General features: G+C 42.7%; 1 protein-coding gene across 1 annotated transcript in view; it reads right to left on the bottom strand.

Annotated features, from left to right (window-relative positions):
• The window catches only part of LOC142944904 (septin-9-like), a 77129-nt gene extending 60728 nt beyond the window's left edge, over positions 1-16401 (bottom strand). The window contains exons 1-2 of the mRNA XM_076086101.1: positions 16127-16401; positions 7976-8746 (exon numbers count right to left, since the gene is read on the bottom strand). Of these exons, the coding sequence (XP_075942216.1) occupies positions 7976-8746; positions 16127-16181 (826 nt within the window). The 5' untranslated portion in view covers positions 16182-16401. The remainder of the gene's footprint in view (positions 1-7975; positions 8747-16126) is intronic.
• Positions 16402-18940: the final 2539 nt, after the last annotated feature.

The following is an 18940-nucleotide window of genomic DNA, read 5'->3' as shown; positions in this document are numbered from 1 at the left end:
AAGCTAGATATGCAAAAACAGGAAGTCAGGTCTGTTTTTCCATGCTTCATGCAAAACACACACACTTTAACGATTTAGCAGCAAGCCATTTCCATCCCTTGTGCCTAAACAGTCTTGTGCTCCTTCACTGGTTTGCCAACACAGTGGACATCGACAATAACGATATCATATCGCTGACCTTTGGCCCAAACGGAGGAGATTATGGCTCACATCATTATTATGGTAACTTTGAGAGGCTGTTGGACCCACTGCCTCGGGGAAATGTCAGATAGCAGTACCACACTGTTGGCAATCTCTATCAAGAAACTCTCACACCTTGTTAGCTCACCTGGTAGAGCAGACCTGAGCAGTGGCACAAGTTTAACTCTGACACACATCCCTTCGCTGCATGTCGTCACCTCTCTTTCCCGCTTTAGTGTCTATCTTCAGCTGTACCATCAACTAAATGCATAAAAACACCAAAAAAATAATTCATATATAAAAAAAGGTTATTCTCACAAGGAAAAATGACTTGTGTTTCATTCATTTCAATAAAGAATGAAAGAAACACTTGACCATGCACTTAAATCTCATCTTAAAATTCATTCTGTGTTCATTTATTGCAGTGACCTCCAATGTAAATTACAACAACGCTATTATGAACATTTGAATAAAGAAAAAGAGCAGCAAAACACCTAAATGTGCAGTCATGAAACGCGTGTAAATTTAAATGGATCTGTAATAAGTGAATGCTGCTAATAATAAGCCAGGAAGTACTACAAATCTCATAGTCCGTCCCTCTGCAGTCTCACGGTCGAACTGGACATGCACAGGCTGGTTTCATAAAAGAAAAAAAAAAGAAATCCCTGATGACTCACAGACAGACTTTACAGAATAATTCCTCTAAAAGTTGCGAATAAAAATAATCATCTTTTTCCATTTCTACAGACTGGTAAATGTCAAAACACTGAAAGGGAGAACTGCTTTTCTTTTCTTGAACACAGCAGGAAGTTGTTTTTCAAAAAGCCGTTTGAAAGAACAAGCGTTGCAGAGTAGGTTTCATAAGTTTCATTTTCAGGGAAACAAAACCTAGGAGGAGTTGAACAGGCTCTCACAAACACAGAGATCAGAAACCTAACGGCAGCAGACAGACTAAGGTGAGCTTTCCTTTTTTTCTGAACACTGGTTTAAGTATTTACTGCGGCACTATTCCCCGTGACTGGGGAAGAATTAACCTCAAGCTATGTTACTATCACTACAGAGCGTTAATTGTCATCCTATCCATTAGGTGTTAGAGTGAGCTATTCATTAGAATGAAAACTAATAAATAGATTTAAAATTCATGAAATAGTAATTTGATGCATCTCTAGTTAAAAATATATGTTATAGATTAAGAATGTACAGTATGGATGATTAATGGGAGAAAATCAGATACCTGACGGCAGCAGACTTACTCAGGTGAGTTCTCTTATTTTCTGAACGTTAGTTTTGTTTAATTAGTATTTGCCGAGGCGTTATCCCACACGAAGTGTTTTTTGTGAGTTTTTTGTTCTCTCTATGTTACCATCGCTCCACCGCAACTCAACAAGGAAACGCTTTCTATTGCAACATGAAGCCTCACTAACATCAGATAAACTTACAAATACATTTGAATGAGGACGATGTATTCCTTCGTAATACTAACCGGATTCTTACTGATCAAATCATAAAAATAATAATTTGATGCATCTCTAGTTAATAATATATAGTATAGATTGAGAATGTAATGCAAGGATGATTAATGTAAGCAATACATTTTTAAATATCTCTACAGGATGATGGAGAAGACAGGAAGAGTCATGATCTGCTGTGTAGCTCTGCTCCTTGTGCTGACCTCTGTGTCGGCTGTGCAGAGAGATCTTGATTCAATCGATGATTTGAAGAAAATCAACTTTGGTCAATCTGTGCCCAAACACAGTCTTGTGCTGCTCTACTGGTTTGCCAACACAGTGGACATCAATTCGTACGGCCACATAAGCCTGCCTTTTGACCCGGACAGTAGAGATTATGGCTCACATCATTATGGTAACTTTGAGGAGCTGTTGGACCCACTGCCTCGGGGAAATGTATACCGGTACTACACTGTTGGCAGTCTCAATCAAGGAGCATCCATGCAACTTCCTCGTTATGTTGTCCGTCCCCCAGCAACAGAGTATGAGGGAAGTAACAGTGACAGGATCATAATTCGTGTCAGGGGGCAGAACACAGGACGTAGAGCTTTGCAGAATATAGACCAAGTTTATATCACACAGCATATTGACCAGGAGGGGGAATATGATCCAGATGATACCTACAGGATCACTACTAACCTCTTGAGACAGATCAGAGAGTTTTCAGGTGGACAAAACCAACAGCAACTGTTGCAACTCAGAAACCGCTTCAGAAGCAACGCTGATCTTTCCCACATCAGCAACACATGGGGTGCTAAACTTGCTGGCCTTGGACTGCTGCTGTTTATTGTGATGCAGGAAAGGTACTCCTCTAACCAACAAAACAGACCAGCAACCAACTTCAAACCACAAAGCTACAACAGACACGCAAACGTGCAAAATAATGGATGGGGTGGTGCTTTGTTAAAGTGCATTATTGTTATTATATTTGTTTTGATTTTTATTTTCATATGTATGGTCTCATCCAATCCGGGATATAGATAAGAAATGAGGGAGAACAATAGATATTGTCTAAACCAAGGTGTGACAGTATAGCTTTTTGAGGATGATTAGGACCACGAAGCCAGCAAGAGTCATCAATCGATTGGGGAAAAAAAAAATAAAAATAAAAAAAAAATAAAAAGGCAGTTACAACACCTCAGTACTCCTGAACAATGGCCAGGGGTATTTCTTTGTTTTGCTTCCACATGTTTGATTTTATTCTTTACTATATTATCTTTTTTGTAAATGGGGTTCAGTTAAGATGGAGATATACGCTTGGACTGCTGTTGTATATTGTGATCGAAGAAAAGTACAGACAGAGAAAATAATTGTAATTATTGTACTTGGATTCTTTTATCCATCTTTATTGTCACATGCATTATATTTTTGATTGCCAAATCCAAGGTGTGATGGGAGTGCATCTCAAAAGAGAACGACACCTCATTGTTCTGTTCTCTGGTGTTGTATATTTTGTTTGACGTCAATATTTTTGTATTTTATTGTGTACTATATTAGCTTATTTTGTAAACGTTGAGTTAAGACTGAGATATAGGCTCAGTACGACATGCTTGTGATAAAAGGCCAAAAGTCCCCCCTCTGTGATGAAGGGCTGAGACTATTCAGTTTCTCAGTCCCACCAAGTCGGTTAGTCAACGTTATTTCAGACTAAACTCTGTTTTTAATCTTCCTCACCAAGAGATGTTCATATGTTAAAGAAGAGGAAGAGGACGGTTTGGTGTTTGCTTGAACTGAAACCCTGCAGACTTTAAACTCCATGTCACTGTTTGAGACATCTGCTGTAAAACAATTACAAAAACATGACAGTTTACATTTCTCATAACAGGTAGGAAGTGTTTCACCATTGATGTTGATATTTTGAAATTTGTAGCTCTATTTACAAAATGACTGTTGTGTAATAAAGAAAGGTTTCCATCCCGTGGCTGACCAAAAAAATGAAAGAGATAAGTTAACGGTTCTCTAGTCTGTTAAGGACAGCTTTCACTGATAATTCATTAGTTTTACAAAAAAAAAAAAAAAAAAGAAAGTGTATTTCATTTATGGTTTTGTATTCTTTCTGTAGTGTTTGAAATTGTGTTTATTAAAATATAGTTAACAGCCAGACTGATGTCAGTGTTTTTATTTTAAGTTCAAGGAAACTGGATGAACATAAGCTAGATATGCAAAAACAGGAAGTCAGGTCTGTTTTTCCATGCTTCATGCAAAACACACACACACGCACACACACTAACGATTTAGCAGCAAGCCATTTCCATCCCTTGTGACATGCACAAGTCCTCGTTTCTTGCCAACTCCCAGGCAGGCCCATCAAAAGGCCTTTATGTTTGTGTGAAAGAGACGAGTGCCGTTTAAATGTGGCGAAACCAGGATAGCAGTCAGCAGGCCAGCACAAGACCCAGCAGATCAGAAGATAATGAGTCATTAAAAACTGTTGCTGACTCAGCTTTAATTATAACTATAAATCAAAGGTTCCTCTAAAGACTGACGGAGTTCAGAGCCAATATTGAATAACAAACAGGCACTGCGGTTCGATAGAAAACACAGCAGACACTTCCAATCAACCATTCATAATTCATATGAGGAAGAATGGTAGTCTGCAGAAACCATGTTATTCCTGTCACAAAAAAAAAAAGTTTTTTGGTTTTGTGTTGATAAATTGACTTATTCAACACTGAACTGAAACTTAACATTTGTGTTGTTCACTCTCTCACTTCCAGTTTACTCTACGAGCATTCTGGGACATGTACTGACCCCAAACACATCTTAGTTTTTTAAAATCAATAAATAATTAATAATAAACAAACTTGTTTTGTCTGACCAGCAGTCCAACACTTAGAGATCTTTATTTTGAAATGATATAGAACAACGCAGAAAATCAGCAAAACCAGAGTCTATGTGCCGTTATGCTTTTTTTAAACAAAATCATTTTATAAAATAATATTAAAATTGTTGCTTACTATTTCAGATTATTTCACACATGCGCACAACACATAATGCTACGCTCAAATATGAGGGCAGATAAAAGTGTTATCGGCACTCACAACGCATGACTCCACAGCCCAACAACAGGACTGTGTTTAAGTGAACTAAATAGAGCACATTGCATCAAGGTCCCTTGCTCAACTTCCCCATCATGCTTCCCTGGATCAACTCACCTCTTCATATAGCCCGGCAGTTGTTAAATTAAAATTCAACGGGTATATATTAGCAAGTATCTTCTAAAAGGAGCTTAACACCATTCTTTTTGGACCAGTAAAACAGTGGGGAATTACTTCAAATGACTTCCCGAGATCACACAGTGGTCAGTGTCGGTGCTGTGAGGGCGTGGGAGGATGGAAAGGGAACGGATTATGTTGGCACCACTCACACAAACGCACACATTCACGTGTGTAAGCAAAGCAATGCCTTTCTAATGCAGCCAGCTTACCATTTATGACAATGTAAACAGTAGATTTAGCACAATGCTACATGCGATGTAATGTGTAATACAGCAAGTCGAGGCGTGGGACAGGAAACTAAGATGAGCAGCGTACTGAACGGATGAATGTGTGCGTCTGTCTGTACACATGGGGTCACATCCTGTTGAAGCACAACAAGACGTTATGCAGCTGCTCATGATTAGCCAACAAATCAACCGAAAAACACGGAGCATGTCACACAGCACCGTGCGCTTTGCGACAGCCGCCGCATTCTGAACCCCGTCATCTGTGCGAGGATGAATGCATACATTCAATATATTGAATACTTGTATGTGAGCACAGAGACACTAACGCACTAGGAGCCCAGAGGCAGGCAGATCTGAAACGTCACATGAGCCCTCAAGCAACAGTCTAATTGGCCAAATGGGACACATAAAAAAAAAACACACCGCCAGCGTCCCACCGGATACTGTGCTGATACCAGCAGTAAAAGTAAACAACAGACAAACAGACTGAAAACACTCTCAGGTTCCCCTTCTAAAAAAATACACAATATGAAAAAAAAAAAAAAAAGAATGCGCCTGAATCTGTACTGTGTGTACTTGTTGAGGAAATGGAAAGTAAATTGTAGTTTTGGACAAGTCGTCAAAGCGGTGTGGTCTGTCAGCTTAGTTTTACTCCCAAATAACTAGAGGTTAAAGTGGGCTTCTCTAATTTTGTTTTCTTCCAGCAGACAGACTTTACAGGAAATCACACTCTCTCTTGCACACTTTAAGTCTTTCTCCATTTTTCTTCCTCTCCCCTTCTGGCCACTGAACCTCCTCTCTCTCTCTCTCTCTCTCTCTCTCTCTCTCTCTCTACCTCCTATCTGCTCATTGTTTCTTCTCAAGCAGCGCCTCCCTCTTTCCACATGCACGACCGAGCAGAAAGGTGGTAATCTGAGCCAAATGTGGCTGAAGTTGAGACTTAATCCTCTCACTTTTTCTTGCTTATTTTCCCCTTCTACTGAGACAAGGCCACATTTCAGACATTTTGCATGCATATTTGCTGACTGATTCACCAATACCTAAGACACTACGGGAAAGAAATAGCCTCAGCCAAAGGCAGAACTAAATGAAAGCCCTTGCCGTCTGCAAAGGAAGTGCCGTGGATGGAGAGAGGAAGAGAGAGAAACAGACACACGGCGTAAAAAGTGGAAATTGGAGGCCTTCTATTTTTGTGTTGAATGTTTTATGACCTCCACATTTGGAATGTATCGCCTCCCAGCCGCCCACGCCTGGATACTACTGAACCAGGGCGAGCAACCCATGAGCACAGCTGTCTCCAGATAACAGTACACACACGCGTACAAAACAAGCAATTCTGATTGGCTAATGGTTGAGGAAGGAAACGACACAAACAACCCGCAAGAGAAGTGGAGCTCTAGAAGCCACCGCACACAAAGCATCACAAATAAACACACACGTTTGCCAGCGTAACACAAACTCTATTACAGCCTCCTCGTGAATCAACACAATGAAAAGATAAAAGCATGCCGCTGAAACTGTAACATAACCTATCCTCCATAATCCTGAAACCAAAAATGAAAACAAAGACTAAAAGCTTAGAGGCCTGCAATTTATTACACAGATTAAATAAACATACGGACAATTTAGGTATTCACAGAACTTTGCCAGTAATTCAGATAAAAATGAAATACAGAGTTTGTCCTGAGGGTGGCGCTAAAAGAAAGGTCATGGGGTGAACTTAAATATTAGATTTCATCAATAGTGCCCTCTCTGCACTGCTTAGATTTTGGACAGATTTAGTGTTGATTTACATAATGTAAAAAAAAACAAGTATAACTTCTTATGCTACAAAAGTCAAGCAAACAATGAACAGACAAAATAAATTAAACACAAAAGGCCAAAATGTAGCTAACAAACTTGCTGTGTCGCTAGCATCTTAATATTAACTGGTTAATGCACCTACTGCACATTTAACACACAAAAACTGTAAACTGCAAATCTCTATTTCAGCTAATCTGAATTTATAGTGATTTTAACGCAGCCCTGGGATTCTCATCATCACCCTGCCTGACCTACATTGACAGTTAGTCTAGACTAGTCTTGCATAGCCAGACCTATCACCGCAGCGCTGTGTCAGCGCTAAACAAAAGGTCTGGCTCCACACGTTATCAGCCTGGTATAGGGGGGGAAAAAAGGCTCCTGCTTGTTTCTATTTCTTTAAACCAATCACAATCTGAGCACAGGATGGAGTTACGATGCCTCTGCAAAATAGATAGCGGAGATAACAGAAGGGGAGGAGAGTGCCGGATGAAATAGGCTGCCAATGGCAGGATTATTCATTTAGTCCATTATAGAAAGTGTGTGACAGCGATCCCACAGCAATGCGCCTCATGCCGACGTTCACATCTGGAAGCGTGCAAAGCGGCTTTTGTACAGTCCTGTCTTTACCCGTTAAGTCATTATTCATCATAACCTGCAGCTGATTTGCAGTCTAAAAATACAAATAATGCCTATAATCAGGCTTTGTGACACCGACTTGAATGGAATTTGATTTCCCACAAGGGTCCTGATGATGTCCTGTTGATGCAGGATGACAATCACCAAAACGGAGTCTGTATAATTTGATGTTAACTTCTCTTGCTTCATTACCAGAATAGGACAAATATGCAATGGTGTACAATTGTTTTTCTCTTGGTCCCGACCAAATTAACCGACCTACAGGTGTGAAATCACCCTTAATGTATGGGTGGTATGTAAACAGGCTAGAGAAGATCACAACAACAAATATAGCTTATCCTTGGCAGCTGTTTCACACACAAGAGTGAGTTTATACAACATGCTGAACTGAGCAGGTACTCACTGTCTGTTGGTCGGGCTGTGGGTGGCTCTGCGACCGGGGACTGCATCCTCTCCACCCTTGGCTCAGTCAGGGAGGGCAGGGGAGCACTAGGTGCAGGAGGCGGCTGGTGGTTGTTGTTGTTGTTGTTCTCCACTGCTGCACTGCTTGGCACCAAACCGTCCGGCTGCCTGAAGACGGGCATCTCCGGCCTCCTCGAGGCCCCCTCGACCGGGCTGATGCTCGGGGACGGGGGCTCTGCTCTTCTCTGAGGGGGCTCGGGGATCCTCGAGATCGGGGCCGAGGACAGCTGGGCGTCCACCCTCTTGGGAGGGGCGGGGGGCTCGTGGGGCCGCGTCATGCTGAGCTCTGCCCGCTTGCTTATGGAGCTAGAGGTGGAGTTGGAGGAGCTGTCCAGTGGAGTACTCCGACTGCTCAAACTGACCTCAGGGCGCTTGAGACCAAAGCGGGCGATGCCGGCACTAGGTGAGTTGTCAATCTGCTTAGAGGAAACCTCAATGGACATCTCTGTGCGGCGGGACGAGGCCGCGTCAGGGTTACGACCCCCTGGCAACTCCATGCGCCTCATGCCGGTCTTTGGGGAGCGTGGGTTGGAGGACTCGGAGGGGGAGGATCTGGAAGAGGAGTAGTCGGAGTTGCGGGAGCTCAGGTCGTAGCTCCGCTGGCTGGATGTGGAGGAGGTGGATGAGCGGAGGGGGTTGGTGTTCCGACGAGTCAGGGGTGAAGAGTGTGCGGATGAATCCGTCTCCTCCACCTCAAACGACCGCTTCAGTGCTGGGAAAACACAGAACACAGAACATTTAATAATGATATTAATGTTCGTGGTTAGACTAGAAACAGAAGGAACCTATTAGACCATTCAGATGCTGGTGCTGGCTTGAGATCTGTATGATATTTTACTGTCGTCATTATTAATGCATTTTACGATTATTTTGCAAAACAAAAACACAGCTTGCCTGACTTTTTACTGAAGACACATGATGCAGCAACTCAAACCAGAAGCAGAACAAGATGTGCTTTGATTTTAAATCAGAAAAGGAAGAGAACGCTTAACAAAAGCCCAAAAACAACATGTTGACTTATTTGTTGTGTGGGAGCAAACAGAACATACAATGCAACTGAAGATGACAAGCAGTGTGCACCACATACGGTAGCTATGAGCACGGGGTGGCAAGTCATAGACAAAACGCAGTTACTATCGCTTTACACATTGCTGTAGCCAATAAATCGCCCAATATAAACTCCAATTGAATATGCTAATCTTACCGGTTTTGACACGCTTCACATAGCTCGACAGCATGACGTTTGTAATTTCTAATTGACTCGGGAGAAGAATATTCCTCTAATCCAGTTTTAATAATAACGTCAGGTACAAACACACATATAGCACTGACCGAAAAGATCCTCGTGACTACAGTTTATGATACACGGACGTCTTCTCTTGACATGTTACGTTACGCAGACACCTCGCGCACCTGTAGCCCTGACGACTAACGAACTGACCACGCCTCGCGCGCGTTCTAATTTATTGATCGCGTAACCGCTGATCCACATAACTTTATTTCATTCACGGGGGAACAAACCAAACGTAATTTATAACTGACCAAGATATTATGGAAAACTTTTGTTGTGGTGTTATATCAACATGCACCGTGTCTTTGAGACAGCGTATTTGTTTGGTTGATATTTAAACTACTTTATAACAAATACATGAATATATGAGGCCAGAAATGTACTGTTTTAATAGGGGGGGGGGGGGGGACTGCTATTTTTTATGCAATGGTAAATAACAATAATCTGTTTTTGCCTGTGTGTTATTAGTTCACAGTAACATTAAATGTCATGTTTGATATGCTGCTGCTTTGAAAAACAAAACAAAAAAATACATTTAAAACTGCATTTTTAAATAATTTTTAAGTGGTAGCACCAACACATTTCTTTTATAGTAAGTGTCTGACGAATCACACCAAATATTTTATCAAACCCATTCCCACACTGACTAGCCCTCTCCCTCCATATGAATTTAAAGTGCCAATATTGTTGTTATCGATGTTTGCTAAAAAGCTTTCTTCTCTGGCAACAGTGAGCTCCATGTCAGATGGTGAGGTTGACTCCAGGCTCACCTCAGCTCGGCCCGGAGGACAGAGCAGCTACAAACCCTGGAGCAACACAGCCTCTGTCCCAGATAAACATCGGAGCCTGCGCAGGCGTGTAGCCCGCTTCAAGGCTGGCGGGCCAAGCACCAGCATGGGAGAAGACCCTCCTCCTGGAGCTTACTGCTTCCACATCCTTTGTATGTTTTATCAGGTTTCTGTGTGTGATATCAGAGGGTCTGCTGAGAAGCAGGCAGCTGCTGGCTGGAAACGTCCACTGGGTGCAAATTTGAAACACTGGCTTTAACAGCAGACTGAGTAATCAATAACATGTATTGCACTTTGGCCTTTTGTATAGGCCCTGGTGTAATGTGTCCTCAAATGTCTTTCGTTGATTTGCCTCAGTAAGTCCTCTCGAATACAGAATACCGTAAAAATAAATTCCTGTGTGTTAACTGTATGTGGCAATTTTGGCACTTCTTTATTACACCACTGAGCGACAGGGGGAAAAATAGAAAGAGAGGCGATGACAAAAAAAAATGTGTTACTTAGATTCAAACTCTCATTGTATAGTTTGCTTCTCCACCATCACAGATAGTTTCATCCTTCTCTGAAACAAAGCTCTTTGTGTTGCTCAAATGAAATAATGTAATTTCATTTGAGAAAACTGGCTTTAAAATGTTCCCAGAAGACAGACTTGTCCTCGTCTTTGTGCTATGTTCTTCTTTAAGTAGAAGAAAAAAAGACAGTCTCAATGAAATGATATGTAAAATTCACTGGATGGCGTGGTAAAGGCCTTCGACATGGATAAGAATGTGTTGCCAATAAAGACAGGAAACGAACCACAAATGGTGCATCTAATTTACCGAAGCTATTTCTCCCTCCGGCCTTTAATGAACATTACCACGCACTGTTCATGACGGGTGATGCTCAGCTTTTAAAGGGCAAACGCTTGAGCAGTAAAAGACCATTTAATATGCAAAAGCATATTCAAAGTGCCACAGACCACTTTAATTTGTGTTAGACTGTGATTGTGATATAATGACCTCCTTTGCCTGGAACTGTGCAAACTGTGTGGTGTGTGTGCCTGCTCTGTGGCGACAGAAGAGCCCGACACAGTGAAGCCCTCACAGACACAGTGGAGACAGAGGCCCTATCAGTTATGTTTCCATCTCTCTCTCTCTCTCTGTATGTATATGTGTGTGTGTGTGTGTATGTGTGTTTAAACACAGCTGTAGAGTAAAGCAAACACAGCCTGGTCGCCCCTGGTTAAAGCCCCTGGTTAAAGCCAAACTCTTTGCCTTTGTTGACGTCATAGCGCACTGCATCATGGGATCTGTGTGTGCATGAATGAAGGTAGATGGGGAGGTCACACATCGATATCTCTCCCTCCGTTACTTGCCTTTTTTAAAAAAAAATAGCTGTACAAATGCGATTTTGTTATCAAGGATAAAACCATTTGATGTCTCCAAGCTGCTGTATGCTGCTGCTGCTCTGAGGCGATAGCTGTGATCGCAGCCATTCCAACCAAGCTGAGATAATACTAATGAGCACCAATGTGATCCAAATGTCAACATTAGTCCTCTCTCTCTCTCTCTCTGCATTAGCTCTCCCTACCTCTCTTTACCTCTCATTCAACCTGGAATTGAAACCTCATTAATCTTGGACTCACATTCTCAGCGATATACTGTAAACTTGCTTGCGGACTGAACTGCCAAATAAGGAAGACATTGCGGCCAAGCATAATGTTTTTCAACTAACACACATTGAAACATGATTAGACCGCCAGAACAACACATGATGATACTGTTCTCCAGTGTAGCATGTACTGGATGAGCACCACACGGACATTCTCTATGCCTCTCTGAGCATGACAGATGAGCCGTCTCTTGTCTTCAGTGGTGGGGGGGAAACTGAGTATTGCTACAGTATGAGTAAGGAATTATGTCAAACTGCTAACTAAACGTACTGTACTATCACAAGCAGCATCATACAACATATAATACTCTGGTATACTCTGCAAAATCCGTTTTGATACTATTTCATGATCGTTTTTTAGCAATAGGCTCAAAGTCATAACTTGTTAAACCTTCAGCTAGCTTCACGTTGCCTTAACATGCATGTAATACAGCGTAACTGAAAAAACATTTTATTTCGTTACAAGCCTCACAGTTTGTTCACTCGCCCACAACCATGTCAGAGCTCTATTAGTTTACTGCTAATGCAAATGCAACATGTCCCACTGCTGCTGCTTCACATTAAAAGCATTTAACTGGCAAAACACAGGATGACTTTAAATTGTGAAGCGGTCGCGGGGAAGCGTAAAGAAGTCGTCAGCGAGGGTACTGCTGACCGTGACAAGATTTGTGGGGAATGGAAAAAGAAGCAACACTTGAGGACAATAAGCTGTTAGATGAAGAGCTGCACGCTCTCTGTAAAAAAGTTCAGTAGTTTACCACAGTAGCCTAAAAAAGGTCAAATTGTGCTTTGGACCACTGGAATTGGGGTATTTGGCCCTTACATATAATCTTAAAGCCCAATTTTCCTTCCTGGAAATGTCTGCCACAGTTGTCAAACATTCTTTTACGTTTTTAGAATTTACTTTCCATTCCCTGCAGAAAAAACAACAACGTTCTACTCAATGTACAAAAGAAAACCTTTCAACGCGGGCTCTTTGTTTTTAGCCGTAGCATGGAGCCTGTTGTTAACTCTGGGGTCTTGCCTGGGGTTGGCATCAGTGCAGATTTCACTCCGCGTGTCCAACAGTGAGAAAAGCAGCAAGGACTATAGCTTTGAATCCCAACAAAGACCTGCAGTGTTCACTCCTCCTCAGAGTGACCCTTGGTGCTTCCCAGCAGCTCTGATGCTGTTGGCGTCATGAGCAGGAAACCTGTCCGAGCTGGTGAGTATAGAGCGTCCTGATAATGCTGATAAGGATGGAGACTCCCGAGGACGGCTATCATCAGCCTGTGTCAGGAGACACTTCCTCCCTCTAACACACAAGCTACGTCTATGAGGCTCCTCGTGGCGTTTTGTCACAAGACTGACCTCACACTTTCACAGTTAATGGTCTGTTCTTTGGCATATTTATACCAAAGCTTGTTAATAGCACAGTTTCAGTGTATTACGGGTAACGGTGCACCAACTAACTTAACGGAGTTCCTGAAAAAAATCCAAAACCACAGCTAAGTGGCAGTTCTCATTTCGAAAGGCTTTTGCAATCCTACTATGATTCTCAGTCAAATCTGTCTCCGTCAACCATAAAAGATTATTGTACTAAAACAAAGTGGGTCCTCTAATTTAGTAGAGATTGTTAAAATTCTCCTGTATATGATTCAGGAGCAATTAGTGAAAGCGGCAACCTGGAATGGCAAGTTTCTTTTGAATGTTTCAGGGTTAAATGTTTCACGTGGCCTCTTTGTAGATGATAAATGCGCTGTGCTGAGATCCACTCCTCCACTTCTAACCCCGACATTTTCCCCAACCACAGAAATCAACTCCTGCGGAATTTCCTTTCACTGGACCAGTGAATGCCCTTAACATGCAGCGTAGAGAGACAGAGAGGAAGGCAGGGAAAGAAATGAAAGTTTAGAGACTGGCAGCAGTGGCAGTGTTTGGGTTCCATTGCTAGAAGTTGAAATATCTGGTTCATATCCGTTTGATGGGATATTTAACCTATAGCTAAACGTTTCACTATGATTAACCTGAGAGGGAAACACAAGAGGCTATTTGCAAGACAACAGGCCTCTTTTCAAGGAGCTGTAAAAATGACGCCGTATGAATGTGTGTGTTCATTCTGGTGAGCGGAAGACCCAGTGGCCCGGTCGATGATCTGAGTCAGTCTGTGAGGTTGAAGTCGCAGCTGAGGTCATCAGCCTCATGGGCAACAAAATCCTGTCCTCTGTCTCTTTCAGCCTCTCGCTGGCGTCATCAGCTAAGGGCACGATAGACTGAATCACAATCAGACAGCAAATAGACACACTGTTACACGACTAAACTTCCTGTTTTCGTTCACAAGTCAACTGAATAGTTTACAGTAGCACTGGCTTGCACAAGTGTCACATTCGTTTTTGCTTTTTCAAGAGTTCTAATAATAACAAGCACATGATGTGAATGTATTGCATGCACAACTTTTCACTCATCAAAATGTAATAAGATGACTGCGAGCAGTGAGGCTAGTCAGCATGTTGATAGTGTGAAAGATTCAAGAGCAAATATTCCCACCATGCACTTATATATTAGATTAAGAGTGCACAAATAATGCAGCCATAGAAAATTACTCAAAAATAAAGAGGCTTTCAGTCATTTACTATATGTTATTTAACACATTAACAAAGTAAAAACTGGAAAATCCTGCATCTGTAACCTAACTTAAATATTATCCAGACAATGTATTTGCTTAACAGCGGCAACCGTGACCACATGAATGTAAAACAAAGTGGAGAGACTGACTCCGTATTATCCATTATACAACAGTATCTATCAAAAGTTTGCTTACAGTAGCCACCATAAGCTACTTGTCATACCAGACCAAGTAAGGCAGTGGCAGCAACCTCCCTGTTTCTCCTTTCAATAGTTGTATCGCCTCGCCTTAAAATTAGAAAGCTAGTTGACTAAAAGTACAAAGTCTTTTTGGAGGATGACTCTGAGTGACATTTGCTTGATTATGATATGGACTCAGTGAAAAGGCCAGTGCGGCGTCATAATAGTAACCATTTTGATATGAGTGAATATATTCATAACAATGCTTTTTGCAGATGGCCTCATAGGAGCAAAGTTGAGCCAAGGAGCCATCTTTTCTAGTTTTAGTGTCTAATCTCATGTCTAATCTCATGAAAGCAGAGTTTTTGATTTTAGAATGTGTTAGAATAAAAAAGAGCCCCATGACGAAGCTAATATTTTACTGTAAGGCGAGAACTTTACTTTCTGACCCTGATGCTTATCAACCTGCTGAGGACTCACGCTCCGCTGCATCTGTCCCATGCCGTCCTCACCGAGCCACACAGGGCCATACATCATGGTGCATGGTGGTGACACCAAGGTATTACCACCCACTCAGCCCAACCACGGGCAACACACACCATTGACAATCACAACAGTGAGCCATTATGTTGGTGTTACACATGAGCGGGGGGCTGTCTAAAAGCATGACTTGCAGCCACATGGATGAAGCCCACTTTCTCGCTCCTGATGCCCCTCTTTTCTGAACGCCACTTATCTTTCTGCTCTGTTGCTCTGTGTAAGCCGGCGGTTTAAAGACCTAAAGGGAGGAAGAGAGATTCACAATACATACCACGAGCAAACTGGTGTTGACAGAGGAGCAGCTCCGGACAAGTGCGGATGCGTTCCTAATGGCTATGTGTTTGTGAGAGACAGGAGACAGATAGTCAGATAGACAGACAGGTTGAAGGGGGGGGAGGCCTGTCAAACAACCCCCACCCACCCTACTCGCATCCAACAGCAGCCCAGGCCAAGGGGAGAGGGGCTGAGGATGGACGAGCTGCTGAGAGAGGAAAGAGGAAGCACAGCCGTTGGACGAAGAAGTGAAGGAGGAGGACGAGTGGGAGGAGAGGGATGACAGCGGGAATCTGTGGGCCAGGGGCTGAGAGATGAAAAGGAAGAGGAGAAGAGGGAAGAGAGAGGGGGGGGGGGGGGGGTGTGCCAGGTGTTCCCCTCACAGCCGTATGGTCAGTTGCCGTCTCCTGGGAGCTCAACGTATCCCTGTCATGCTCTTTAAGAGAGGCTAAATCAGTTGCACGCCTTTTTCCTGAATGCACCGTTTCTCTCTTTGACACATCTCAGATACACACACCACACCCACAACAAATGCATCACAACAGTGAAGGAGACATATAAAACAACACTTTTAGCATGATTTCCCTTTCAACAACACCACAGCTCACCGCTAGACGTTTTTTTCCAGATCCGCTCGGTGCCAATCACACATGTGGAAACCATCTATGGTGTCCTCATGGCAGGGTTAAAGAGTGCCTCGCTCCACGGAGGGACAAGAAGAAGAACAGTGGCGGAGCAGCAGAGCTCAAGACAGACAGAAACTAACCTTCAAAGTCTGATATGATCCCTTCCAAGTGAGCGTTGACAGTGGAATCAGACATTTTGGGGAGCAAGTGAGTATGTGCGGGTTTGTATAATGCCAGAGAGAGGGAGCAGGGTTCCCTTTCCCCAGCAAGGAAAAGTCTTCTTGAGGCGCAGTCCTGCTTTTAAACAAATCCCAAATTAGGAGCCCATGAAAGAGAGAGGAGGGGAGGGGGAAAAAACAAAGTTCAGCTCACTGATCCAAACCCTCTCTCTATCTCTCCTCTCTTTCTTAAAGCAGCAACTTATTTTTCTCTTCTTCTCCTTCTCAACTTCCAGAGCTTGGAATGAGCGAGCGATGACAACCCCCCACCCTCCCTCTCTCTCGCTCTCTCGGTCTCTCTCTCTAGCTCTCTGTCTTCCCTCCCCCCCTTTTCTCCTTCCCTCCATACCTCCCTCCCCTTCTGCAGCCGTCCTCTCAGACTGGTTCCTTTCTGTGAAAGCTCCCATTTTTGACTGGGCCGGTCAAAGTATAAACATGCAACATTCAATCGCACTTCCTGTAGGCTCGACCACATGACTAACACACTCGGGGCAACTGATGAAACACATGGATAACTGAGTTTTTTTTAAAAGCCTTACTCTGTCCATTATGCCAACATGCTATCATCCTCTAAGCACATAAATCAGCACACTTACGTAAAGTCACATAGAAAAAGGTCTCCATCCAAACGTATCTTTACGTGGATGAAGTGAAAAGTTACAGTAGATAGATAAATAAATCCAGAGTGGAGACAGAATCATACTATGGACTAATATGGTCAGGACATACTCTCGCAGGCGGTTAGAAGATCGCCTGACATGCTCAGTCGCTCTGGAGGCAGACATCAATAAATAAGTAGCCTAATGACTTAATGACCATGTGAATGAGGCTCTGTGTGTGTGTGTGTGTGTGTGTGTGTGTGTGTGTGTGTGTGTGTGTGTGTGTGTGTGTCTGTGTCTGCTGTCTCACAGTAACCATTGGTGTAAAGTCACTTCTATTCTCCCCCTCTATGAAAGCTGGAGTTACCCAGCCGTCCGACAGACAGTGAGAAGTTGCCCTGAGGCAACTAAAGCTTATTCAACCTTTACAAGTCAATAAACCAATGCTGCTGGTCTCTTCGCCAAAAATAACCAGCTAGCAGTGAGCAGACAGTAAGAACTAACAGTAGTAGTAGCAGTAGCGGTGTGTGTGTGTGTTATAGGAGACTCTGTACTCACTCACAACTCTCTTCTCAAACACTGCTTCCAAAATGAATGGAGCTCTGAGAGCAACAACTCGGCGAGAAATGAGAAGGTACGTGAAATGACAAATGCATTTGGAGAGATGAGAAAGTAGAGAGATAATGGAAAATAATTTGGATTTGAGCTGTAATAAATCTTTCCGGCTGTAAAGCGACAGAAAAAAAGCATAGTTGTTACCCCATGTGTGATTTATCATAAAGCGTTAAGGACTTAAATCTTGCATGTCCGGCAAGCTTACTGCCAATTTGTTGCTTACATTTGAATAGAGGTTTGCATTTTCTGTTGATTTAGGCATGTTTACCAATCATAAACACAGATGTGCACGAGTCCACAAACACACACTAACGCACATATTTAAAAACAAATATGAGGCTTTACTGTACCAAAACCTGCAATCTGATCTTAATCTTACACCACATTTCCCCGCAGTTGAACCATGCAAAGCATGTAACCCACAATATGTATGAGAAAACTCTCTAATCGTCACAAAACATTTCTGGCAAACATGAAAACTGGACCTGTGCCTGGAATTTTTAAAAGCCAGGACAGGTTTAAAACTGTTCATGTAGCTGGCTGGGACACTTGTGGTGGGTAGTCTTACTTATCCAATTGACTCATCCAGATATGATCATCTATCGTATTTGAGCATACTTCTTTCCTTGAGGTATGAACCCCACAATAACTGACACTGCGTCACCTTCTCCAGCAGGGGTCAGTGTTACTCCTATAAATAAAGCCTGTTGCTATGGCCAACAGTGTTAGTGGGAGCGGTGTCACCAGCGTATAGTAATGTGATCTGGAAATGGATAAAGATAAAGACATGGAGAGAATCCTGCACCAGACACACCCTCCACCCACACAGTGAGTCCTGCCCAACACACGTGCGTCAGATTCCTCCACGCCCTGGCACACACTCACATCCAGACTAAAACTCAGATGCATGTGCACACACGGACGACAGATTTGTAAACATGCTCACACACTTCAGTGAGCAACACATGCATGGAATCTGCCCTTTAGTCACTAAAAAACACATACACATAGAAGAAAAGCACACTTCCTTCTACTGCATATCCTTGCAAACCCCAACAAGCCCAGACAGCGCTAATTCAATCTGCTGTAACAACTGTCACAGTGTTTTTCGCCCTGATCTGTAAGAACTCCACTCACATCACAGCAGTATCGTAGTGATGCGGTATGCAATGCACTGCTCTGAAAACAGCTTTAATCTGCCATTAACAGAACATAAGCCTCGGACGCGGTATGTAATGGCCTAAATGTTTGCAATACCGTGAAAGGTTATATACATGGTCATGCATGTCTTTAGCTTCTTGTGGTGTGAATTCCACCACACCGTCTCCTCTTTCAAGGGAATCCGATAGCTGCGCCATGATTATCTCCCTTATGACTAAAGGGTTTACTTCTACAAAACAAAATTCTTCTTTGTCACCAGTGAGGATGAAATGTGATATATAGAAGTAATGCAGTAGGCCAGAGAACAGGAAACATTCATATCAGATAGAAATGCCATCTGTAGGACTTTCTGATTTAGATT

Source organism: Anarhichas minor, unplaced genomic scaffold, assembly GCF_050575085.1.
Source record: "Anarhichas minor isolate MPS153535 unplaced genomic scaffold, ASM5057508v1 ptg000007l, whole genome shotgun sequence".
Lineage (NCBI taxonomy): Eukaryota > Metazoa > Chordata > Actinopteri > Perciformes > Anarhichadidae > Anarhichas > Anarhichas minor.
The sequence above is the reverse complement of the archived record's forward strand: the minus strand, read 5'-3'. Positions and strand labels throughout refer to the sequence as shown.